The 11,881-nt window shown below is 43.0% G+C and overlaps 1 protein-coding gene across 2 annotated transcripts in view; it reads right to left on the reverse strand.

The window, feature by feature from the left end:
* Window positions 1–584: 584 nt before the first annotated feature.
* LOC123251459 (phospholipase A and acyltransferase 3-like) overlaps window positions 585–11,881 on the reverse strand; it is a 22,511-nt gene continuing 11,214 nt past the window's right edge. For both annotated transcript variants that reach the window (XM_044680718.1, XM_044680717.1), the window contains 3 exons: window positions 4,639–4,741; window positions 3,760–4,028; window positions 585–2,443 (listed from right to left, as the gene is read on the reverse strand). In XM_044680718.1, coding sequence (XP_044536653.1) covers window positions 2,345–2,443; window positions 3,760–4,028; window positions 4,639–4,741 — 471 coding nt within the window. In that variant the 3' untranslated portion in view covers window positions 585–2,344. The remainder of the gene's footprint in view (window positions 2,444–3,759; window positions 4,029–4,638; window positions 4,742–11,881) is intronic.

Consider the following 11,881-nt stretch of genomic DNA (forward strand, 5'->3'; position numbering starts at 1 on the left):
TTATACTGACCCGAGTGCCTGCCAGTTGAAGATTCCAGTGGCATTCTGGGGCCTCCTGCCCCAAAGGCATCACTTGTATTGCTAGTCTAGTCCCTCCCATTTGGTCTCCCCACAATTTCCTCAGAGGAGAAATGCTTAGAAAAGCCACTGAAGCTTTTTATTTCTAAATGATAACTTTGGAAACTAGCAAGATTCTTTCTAAACTGGACACCTCTCCTCAAGCTTGGCCCTAACTCCCAACCCTTCCCACAGGCTCCCTCTGTCCTTCCCAGAGCCAATCCCTAGCTCTCGTGATGCATGAAGTCAACTATATTCAGCCTCCCAAATATCCCAAATCATCCACTAATTTAAAGTCAGGGAAGCTGAAAAGTCTCATCCAAAACTCAAGCTTTTGCATAAACCCCTAAGTTTCAACCCTTCTCAAGCTCTGTACGCCTCCACTCCTTCCAATAGCCTTCGGTACCTGACATCCAAGATAACTGACTGGTCCTGGGGACAAGAAAATAGTGACTGGGCAGGAAATGCCTTTTTTTTAATACACCCACAAATGTCCCTAAATGAATAACACATTTTGAAAAATCAAGTAAGCATTTATTTTTTTATTTTCTTAATTTTAAGAAAAATTGAGAATATTTTATAATTTTCAAAGCATCTTCACACATATCTCATATCAGTCTTAAGGCATTGCTGGGGAAGAAGGCACTTTTTACTCTCAAATGAAAGATGAGGAAATTGAGGCATAGGAGGGGAAATGACTTCCCTGAGGCCATATAATCATGACAAAGCCTACTCTCCCAACTCCAGATCTGGCTCCCACGATTTTCATATACCCCAAAAGCTGCCCTTTGTAAGGCAGAAACCACCTTTGAATAGAGTAACTGTTCCATAGATGGGGATTGGTGATTTCTCTCAAACCAAATGGATTCTCACTTCATGTAGCACCAAAGGGCTGGTTGGTTTTTCTCTCTTTCTCCCCAGGCCCATTTTTCTGCATCTCTCTACCAGCTGCTCTCCACTCTGCTGGAATCCAGGGCAGCTTTTCCTAGCAGCACCCCATGCCTCAGACCTCCTCTTCTTACCTGCCTGCTGGGCACCACCCAAACTTTCCTAGACTGTACTCCATTTCCTCAGATCATCAAGGGCAGATTGGCCAGACCGAAATCTTAGACAAGGACGGTAATAAGTTTACAAAATCAATATTACCTGAAGCCTCACAATCCGGGGGGTGGGGTGGGGAGAGAGGGAGGGGGGACTTCCTGAACCTGGTATGTTTTAACCTAAAGCAGTCGGTCTCTGAGGGTGAATTTCCTCCAGCCAGGTTGGTCCTCTGATATGCTGGAGCCCTTCCCTGACACTCTTCCAATCACAGGGGAATGAAAATAAGGGGTCTTTTCCATCTTCACCCAAGCCTAAGGCCGTGGGAAAGCTGAAGGAAAATCTGGTCGGGGAGAGAGAGACTGCTCTTCAGAAATCCTCCAGAAGCACTTTCCCTCCTTCCAATCTCAGCAGCTAGCCAGAGGAGACCTATAGGGAGTTCTCACCTTGACCATGGCCAATGAATGGGACTAGAGAGAAATTCCAGACCCCTGCCACCTAGAAGGGATTGTCCCATCCTCTCATTGATGGAAAAGAAAAACAGACTACTTGGCTTTATCTTCCCTCCCTCCTGCCCCCTACTGTAAATTCTATAAAGCCAGATTTATTCCAATTTATTTTTATTTTTCGTGGATTCTTTTATATAGTAAGTATTTGGATGTGATGTCTTTCTTTCTGGGGGTTGATTTGTTTTAGAAATCACTGTGGGAAGCAGGGAATTCTGGTCTTCAAGGCAATAAAGGAATAATAACATTGTTCTGTCTCCTAGCACACAAAGAGGCAATTGAGCATTGTGAAAAGAATGCTGGATTTGGTACCAGAAGCCCCCGAATTGTAGTTCTATGCCTTTCCCACTGTTTGACCTTGGAAAAGTCACAGCTTCTCTATTCCTTCCTCTCTTAAATGAGGGACTGGGGCTAGAGGATAGATCACTAAGGACCCTTCCAGCTCTGAGTTTTATGATTAAGGAGTATGAGGTACAGTCTGGGGCCACTTATTATTCTTTTCCTCCAAGGATGGCAAAGGAGAGAATGGGCTGCCCAAACCAGGAAAGGTTTATGGAAGATAGTTCAACTTTCCATCTAACCCAGGAGGAAGAGCTTGCAGCAGACTTATCATGGGCCCTTTCCCAGTGGACTTTTTTTTTAATAAAACCATCTTACTTTATTAAAAGCATTAAGGCACTGAACGCCATGTTGCACAATATAACCTGTGGCGCAGCTAAGCTTCCATAACTTGGATGACCATCTCATTGGTTTTGCCGCCTGTTTCTTGAAACCAATACACCAAAGAGGCCAGCAAGAGCCAAACCACCAGCTATCCCGGCTCCAATGTAGACATCTCTGACCTGCAAATGGAAAGGAAAACCTTGATTAATAGGGAAACCTGTCTCCCCCCCACCTTCCCATTTCCAACAATACTTTGCAAGCTTGTATTTGGCTCTCTGCTCCCTTGGCAAAAAGTAAGGCATTAACAGTCACAGGCATGTCTTAGTCATACAGAGAGGGAGGAGTAGAAAGGATCAACACAGGGATAAACCAAACAAAACTGGGGCTGGGAGGTGGGAGGAATCATGTCCGTTTTAATCTTTTAGCTACCATAACACTTAAAATTCCCCCATTTTTTTCATCATCCCTTCCACGTCCCAAACGTCTAACCAACCCATTAATTACAAGAGTCGGGATCAATGGGCATATAAGACTGATAGGTGACTCTAAAGAGAAAGGAAAAGGAAAGTGAGGAAAGAGGAGCTTCTTAGGACAATCTAGATGCAATGGTCTTGATGACCAGAGGACATCCCATGGGTTCTGTGCAGCTATTTTATTTAATGTTTTCACAATTTTTATTATTACATTTTTAATTTTGAGTTTTAAATTCTCCCCTAGCTCTTCCACCAGCAATATTATATCAGTTATATGTGTGTAATTATGCGAAACACTTCCGCTTTAGCCATGCTACCAAAAAAAAAAAAAAGCAAGAAAAATAAAGTTTAAAAAATATACTTCAGTTTTGTGCAGCTATTTTTTTAAGTGCCAGGATGAATATTATAGAAAACCAATGGCCTTTGTAGGGTCTCATGGGCCATTACAACACGTGGGGATACAAGGGAGCATTATAGTCATTGTAATACATCTTACAACCTTTAGGGAAATCATTCATTGCCACCCTTTGGCCATGATCTATGTGTTAATTCTAGTATGTAAAGAATCATAGACAGGATGGGAGTAAGCCAGGGCAGATGTTGAACATACATTCATATGAAGCATAAAGGGGATTCGTCTCCCCTAAAGAAATGGAGGGACCTCACCATAGGGATCTCTTCCCAGGCCCCCAGCCACTGTCACCTCCCCATTCGTATTGCCATTCATCTACTGTGAATCGATCTGGTTATTTATATAGAGTTTCCCCCACCAAGAAAATCCCAGAGTGTTAAAGTCCGTCTTTCCTTTACGAGGGAGCAAGAAGGGTATCCTCGGATAAGAAAACTCAGTTGGAAGCAAGAAGAACCCAGTCCCAGGGGAAGCTGAGGAAGCAGACAAGACTTCCCCTGCTAGGCATATGCTTCGGGTCACAACCCCGTGGAAATGGCCCCGAGGAGCCTTCGCGAAGCCCCACAGGCCTAAGTCATTCATTGGGCCTCCATGTGGGGGCGTGTGGACGTACCTGATCACTCCGATGGATTCCATATCTCAGGTCATTCACAAAGTGCTCACAGTTCTCGCTGGTCAGCTTATAGAGTACCTCCTTCCCCACCTCCTCCAAAGCCCGTTGGACAATCTTGTTGACCGGCAGTGGTTGGTACCTGTTGTCATGTTTGTTATTCACGTGATACTTGTCGCTCCCGACCACCACACGGAGCAGCTCCTTCTTCACTGTGGCCTTATCCGTGAGGGCTGACATGATGCTGGAAGCACCAGCCCCAGCATATTCACCTTTTAGACAAAAAAAAAAATCAAGGAAAGCTGAGACAAGAAAAGAAAAAGGCACCCCCGCGGCGGTCTCTCTCAAGCAGGCCTCTCATCCCAAGTTAGACCCAATGGACCCTCCGGCACCATCTACAGTGTCACAAAGGGGCCAGTTATGGGACAATCGAGCTGTCCTCCAAAATCAGACTTGGGACCCACCCAAGGAGCTTCATCCACCCACTATGAATCTGTCATCTATAAACAGAAACTCTCCTTACCAATTATCTAGCCAGCGAACCTTCACAAGGTCTGCCACTGACAACACGTATCTGCCTCCTGCCCGGTATACTTTGTTCTGTCATGTACTCTTAGCGACTCCATTTGGGGTTCTCTTGGCAAAGATCATGGAGTGATTTGCCATTTCCTTCTCCAGCTCATTTTATAGAGGAGGAAATGGGCCAACAGGGCTGAGTGTCTTGCCCAGGATCATACAGCTAATAAGTACGTGAGGACAGATTTGAACGCAGGAAGACGAGTCATCCTGACCCCAGGCTCTGCCCTCTATCTACTGCGCCACCTCGCCGCCCCCGCTGCCCTCCCCAACACAGACAACTCACAAAGCGGGAGAGTTTCTTACTTGGAGGTGCCAGGTGGACAACATAACCATCACCTACATAAATGGCCCAATGACTGTAGCACATTCGGAAAATCTCAATCAGATCGCCAGGTTTGGGTTCCGGCTACAAAATCACAAACAAGGCTAAGTTAGAAGCTGTATTTGGAAATGGAGAAAGATGAGAGCTTGTCCCAAGGAGTAAGGGAAAGGCCGTGAAAAGATTCATTGAAGGAAAGCTTAGAAGGGATAAGACATAATGGGGAGCCAAGAGGGCAGAGTACTGGCTGGGACCCAGCTGAACCCTCCCAACATTCCCTGCAAACAAGTTTAAAATAACACCTCGAATCAAATTTTGGAGTGGCAGAGCCAGCAAAAGCTCAGAGGGCGACATTTTTCCATCCTAAGACAACTTAGGAGGTCAGCAGGAAAGGTCTGTGGCACTGGAGGGGATAGATGCACCAGCAGCAGAAGCTTTGGGAACTCTCAGCCCAGACCCAGTAAGGGGGTTAGACAACTGATGGGAGAGATTAACTGGAACCCTCTGCCGGCACTGGCTACAGCTGACATTAATTAGCAACTCTATCGTCCATAAGCAGTACTGGGTCACATTCCAAGACTGAGAGGAGTGCTGGGGTGGGGGTGGGGGTTGCAAGGGAGCAGGGGCCCTGGTCACAGTTCCAAAGAAAAAGGAAAACACTATCGCTTGTGATTACAGGGGACCAGGGGCCCTTCCAGGATAACGACCACAGCACAGACCAGGACAGCAATGATCACACCCTTCCCAGGATCACATCATCTTGGAAGTACCAAAAGCTTACAGATCCTCAGAACCATCTCTGAAAACAGCAACCCCAAAATAGCCTGAAACTGGATATAGTGACTCCCTACCCTAAGGTGATCAGAGTGCAACTTTAACATAAAGTTCAAAGAAAAAAATAGGTTGGGGGAAAAAAGCAAGCAACAAAGAAAGAATCTGACCATAAAAAGCTACCGAGGCAGAGAAGGACAAGACAAAAATTTAGAAGACAACAATGTGAAAAGTCCTACAACCAAAGCCTCCAAGAAAAATGCTAATTCAACTCAAACCCAGCAAGAATTCCTGGAAGAGTTTTAAAAAGGGAAAAGAGAAATTGTGGGGAAATTGGGAAAAGAAATGAAAGTGAGGCAAGAAAATTATGAAAAGAGAATTAACAACTTGGTAAAAGAGGCACACAAAAAATACTAATGAAAATAACATCTAAAAAAAAACAGAATTGGCCTAATGGTAAAAATCATTGAAGAAAAGAACTTTATAAAAAGCAGAATCACCCAAATGGAAAAATAGGTGCAAAAGCTCAATGAAGAAAATAATTTCTTAAAAATTAGAATTGGGGGGCAGCTGGGTAGCTCAGTGGAGTGAGAGTCAGGCCTAGAGACGGGAGGTCCTGGGTTCAAACCCGGCCTCAGCCACTTCCCAGCTGTGTGACCCTGGGCAAGTCACTTGACCCCCATTGCCCACCCTTACCAATCTTCCACCTATGAGACAATACACCAAAGTACAAGGGTTTAAAAAAAAATTAGAATTGGGCAAGTAGAAGCTAGTGACTCTATGAGACTTCAAGAAATAATAGAAGAAAATGTAAAATATCTCATAGGAAAAACAACAAACCTGGAAAATATATTGAGAAGAGAGAATTTAAGAATTATTGGACTACCTGAAAGTCAGAAACAAAAAATAAAATAAAAGCCTAGATATTATATTTCAAGAAATTATAACGGAAAATTGCCTGGATATGTTAGATCCAGAGAATAAAACAGAAATGGAAAAAAAAAATCTACCAATTACCCCCTGAAAGAGATCCTTAAAGGAAAACACTCAGGAATGATAGCCAAATTCCAAAGTTTCTTCTAGGTCAAGGAGAAACTATTGCAAACAACCAGAAAGAAACAATTCAAGGTCCCTTCCAACTCCGGCAGCTGTTTATAAACTCTTGAAGGCTGGATAAGCCTGCCTCCCAAGTCTTATCTCCTGCCTAAACATCCCCATTTCCTATATCTTGACCCTTTGTCCTTACCCAATTCCAGAAGCTTGTCAAGGTGCAAAATTAAACACAAGCACCCCATTTTGCAAACCATAAAACTTTACATAAATGTGAGTCAGCGTCCTTGTCAGTATTAATCATCATACTCTTGAGTGCCTCCCTGAGTGCAGCCTTCACGAAGGCAGCCCCTCTCTCCTCCAGTCTTGCCCTGGAGAAACAGCTCTGAGGCCCCAATCACAGGATTATAGGACCCTGTCTAGGAGTCTTAGAGGCTGCCTCGTCCACCAAGCCCTTCAGCTCCAGGTGAAGGAGTCCATTTGGACAATGATGGGGTTTGGGCATGATCCGTAGCAGAGGCGTATCCCAGCCCAGGCTTCTCACCACACTGTCTCTAACAGGTTGCAACAACTGGAGAGGAACCTAAGAAACGATGAAAAGGCTTCTAACTAATTAGTTATCCAGAAAACTGAATTAACCAGAACAATTCAGAGAGTGCCTTCCTTCGTTCATTACAGTGTTGTCTCCCCCATTTAATTGGGAGCTTCCTGAAGGCAGGGGCCTCACCTAGTTCTGTCTTTCTGAGTTCTTTGCCTTCTCTTTGCTGGTACATAGTAAGTGTCTAATAAATGGTTGTTGATGATGCATTTCTTGAGCATATAACTTAAAGTGAATTAAACTGGAAAATGTTGCTGCTCCAGGCTTCCAGAAATTCCCTGTCTGGTTGTCTCTGGAATGTTAACTGGGCAACAGCTCACTCTCATTTCTCTATTCTTACCATTTCCAACTTTCTAGGAAAACTGTCTCTGATCATTCTAGAAGCAGAGACACAGTGTAATCGTGGGCAGTTATAGAAGTCATAGGGCTGGGATTTTTAGAAGTGACACCATAGTACACAGAATACTAGGCCTAGAGTCAGGAAGACTCATCTTTGTAAGTTCAAAACCAGCCTCAGACACTTACTGGCTATGTGACCCTGGGTAAGTCACTTAAACCTTCTTGCCTCAGTTTCCTCATTTGCAAAATGAACTGGAGAAGGAATCGCTCCACTATCTCTGCCCAGAAGACCCCAAATGGGGTCATAAAGAGTCAGACATGTTTGAAATGACTGAACAACAGTGAAGCTGGAATCTAAATCAAACCATCTGGATTTGGAGAAAGTAAAACTGATAGAGTGGAGCCAAGACCAGGACCTCCCAAGTTACAGGTAATTCCCTTGGGCCTAACACTAGGGCCACTGTCATCTGTCACCTCCCATTCTTCTATCAGGGCATGTGCCCAAACTTGACAGCATGCAGACAGAGGCGAGATCCTTGTCATCCAGAGTGTCTCTCACTTCGTGCTGTTCCCTCCCTCCCTTGATATCTTGTCATTGCTCCAAACAGAGAGGATGCAGGGTATCACCCTTCCCCTACTGCTGTGGTAGTACAGCACAGCCTTGGAAGGCTTTTATTAATAAACATGGGAAAATAAAACTAAAGGTCAGGCCTGGCCCTTCCTAAGAAAAACTGGGAAGGACACAGAGTTCATTTTTGATCTCCTGCTCTTTGGGGACATGATTCAGCTCTTGCCCCATTCCTGCCAATCCCCACAAACAGAAAAGGACCCGAGCCCTCGGATGACCTTTTTTTCTAATCCCCTCACTCAAAAAACACATTCTCTACTGCCTGCGAGACATAGTTTGGTCCCTACCCTATGTAAGTCAATCATTTTAGCCCTACGATTACGCCGAATTAGCATGATCTAGCTTAACGTGATTCCATAAGGAGAGCCATTCGTTACTTGTTAATAGGCAATAATCGGAAGTAACTACATAGAAGATATAACAGTAGAGTGGGTTGTTTTCTATATTAAAGGCTTTTTTCTCTAATGTTAAACATTTTGTTTAACACGTCAGCATAGCTTGAGGGAGGCCTCCATCCAGATGTCACAAGCTTCAGGGTAAAATCCCCAGATAGAGTAAGAGCCCCTCCCACCCTTTATCACGTCCTCCTCATTATCTGCCGCAGGTAGGCCTGGACAAGAGCCGTGGCCCAATACCCAACTATATCAGTGTAGGGCCTGTTCCCAGGGTGCCCAGGGCCTATTGCTAAAGTGGACGTCTTGAGGATGGGGTGTAGATGGGCTGGTTGCTATATACCCCCTCATTGTTTGGTAAACACCCAGGAATTATATGAACATAATTATGAAATACTTTTCATGATGCAAATTAAAACAACTCTGAGGTGCCACCTGATATCTATCAGATTGGCCAATATGACAGTAAAGTGATAAACGGTAGAGGGGATGTGGCAAAATTGGGACATGAGTGCATTGTTGGTGGAGTTGTGAACTGATCCAACCATCCTGGAGGGCAATTTGGAACTATGCTTAAAAAGCTATAAAACTGTATATGCCCCTTGATCCAGTAATACTACTACTGGGGGCGGGGGGAGTAAGGACTTACTTATACAAAAACATTTATAGCTACCCTTTTTGTGGGGGCAAAGAATTAGAAAATGAGATGACCATCCATTAGGGAATGGCTGAACAAATTGTGGCATGTGATAGTGACAGAATACTGTTGTGCTATAAGGAATGATGAAAAGGATAATTTCAGAAAGAGCTGGAACAACCTCCATGAACTGATGCAGAGTGAAATGAGTGGAACCAGGAGAACATTGTACACAATAATAGCAATACTCTGGACTGATCCATTGTGATAACTTAGCTGCTCTCAGCAAGGCAATGATCCAGGACAATTCTGAGGCCCTCGGGACAAAGAATGTGATCCTCTCCACGGAAAGAACTACTGGAGTCAGATGCAGATCAAAGCATGTGATTTTTCACTTTAGTTTATTTAGGGTTTTGCTTTATATGAGTTTTCTCTTACAAAAATGAACAATATGGAAATATGTTTTGCATGATAACACATGTATAACCCAGATCAAACTGCTTACCAGCTCAGGGGAGGGAGGGAGGAAGATAATTTGGATCTAACTTCAGGAAACTTAAATGGAAAACTGTTATTCTATGTAATTGGTAAAATATCTTTATAAAAATACTTTTCATATAAATAAGGTCAGATCTAAACAACTGGAAAAATAGGAATTGCTCATGAGTAGGCCAAGCCGATATAATAAAAATGACGATTCTGCCTAAGTCAATTTACTTATTCAGTGCCACGCCAAAGACTACCGAAAAATTATTCTATAGGACTAGAAAAAAATAACAAAATTCATCTAGAAGAGGAAAAGGTCAAGAATAGCGAGGGAATTAATGAAAGGACATATGAAGGAAGGAGGCCTATCCGTACCAGATCTCAAAATTGTACTACAAAGCAGTAATCACCAAAACAATCTGGTAGTGGCTAAGAGATAGAGTAATGGATCAGTAGAATAGATCAGTACACAACACACAAATGGCCAAAGTAAAGTAAGACCAAAGATCCAAGTTTTAAGGACAAGAATTCATTGGGGGGGGGGGGGGGGGGGGGGCAGCTGGGTAGCTCAGTGGATTGAGAGTCAGGCCTAGAGATGGGAGGTCCTAGGTTCGAATCTGACCTCAGACACTTCCCAGCTGTGTGACCCTGGGCAAGTCATTTGACCCCCATTGCCCACCCTTAGCACTCTTTCACTTAGGAGCCAATACACAGAAGTTAGGGTTTAAAAAAAAAGATAAGGTCAAAAGGGGTACTTGATTTAGATATTTAAGAATGATACCATAAACAAATTAGGGGAGTGTGGAATAGTTTTCCCATCAGTTCAATGGTTAAGGAAAGAATTTATGATCAAACAAGAGACAGCATTATGAAATATAAAATGCATGGTTTTAATTATACTAAACTTCAAAGGTTTTGCACAAACAAAACCAAGACAGTCAGGATTAAAAGGAAAACAGAAAACTTGGGGGAAAGGGGAGAATTCACAGCAAGTATCTCTGATAAAGGCCTCATTTCTCAAATATAGAGAACTGAGTCAAACTTATAAGAATATAAGTCATTCCCCAATTAATAAAGCTATCTACAGTCATATGAAAAAATGCTCTAAATCCCTACTGATTAGAGAAATGCCAATTAAAACAATGCTGAGCAGGTTGGCTAATATAACAGAAAAGGAAACTGACAAATGTTGGAGGGGATGGGGGAAATTGGGACATTAATGCCCTATTGGAGTTGTAAACTCCAACCATTCTCTAATTGGATCTATGCCCAAAGGTCTACAAATCTATGCATACCCTTTGATTTCATAATCCATGCCCTATGAACACTACTAGGTTCCAAAAAGATTTTTAAAAAAGGGGGGGGAAAGACCTGCTTGTACCAAAATATTGATAGCTGCTCTTTTTGTGGTGGCAAAAAATTGGATATTGAGGGGATGCCCATCAATTGAGGAATGGCTGGACAAATTGTGGGTTTTGCTTGAAACAGAATACTATTGTGCTATAAAAAAATGAGATAGGTTGCTTTCAAATGAAAAATCTTGGAAGATTTACATGAACTGATGCAAAGAGAGCAGAAGCAGGAGAACATTGTACACAATAACAGCAATGCTGTACGATAATCCACTGTGAAGGACTTGGCAATTCTCAGCGGTACAATGATCCAAAACAGTTCCAAAGGATTTATGATGAAAAATGCTGACAAGTCTGAATGTAGATCAAAGCCTACAGTTTTCTACTTTACTTTTTTCATGTTTTGTCTGTTTTCTTTCACAGCATGAATAATAGGGAAATGTTTTGTATGACTGCACATGTATAACCTCTATCAAATTGCTAGTCTTCTCAAAGAGGAGGAAGAGAAGAGAAGGAGGGAAAGAATTTGGAACTCAAAATTTTAAAAAACGAACGTTATAAATGTTTACATGTAAGTGGAAATGTTTTTACATTTTTAATGGCTAAACTCTAGTACTACTGGGATACAGAGCTAGTTGAATGGCTGGACCCAGTTCTGGTGTGATGAAAACTTGGAAGAAGATCTACAGTGGAGTGCCAAAGGGATCTATTCTTGGCCCAGGATTGGGTATCTTTTTTTTTTTTTTTTTTTTTTTTTAATTTTAAACCTTCACCTTCCATCTCAGAGTCAATACTGTGTATCGGTTCCAAGACAGAAGAGCAATAAGGGCTAGGCAATGGAGGTTTCCCAGGGTCACACAGCTAGGAAGTATCTGAGGCCAGATTTGAACCCAGGACCTCCTGTCTCCAGCCCTGGTTGTCTACACACACACACACACACACACACACACACACACACACACACACACACACAC

The sequence above is a fragment of the Gracilinanus agilis genome, chromosome 6 (assembly GCF_016433145.1).
Source record: "Gracilinanus agilis isolate LMUSP501 chromosome 6, AgileGrace, whole genome shotgun sequence".
NCBI lineage: Eukaryota > Metazoa > Chordata > Mammalia > Didelphimorphia > Didelphidae > Gracilinanus > Gracilinanus agilis.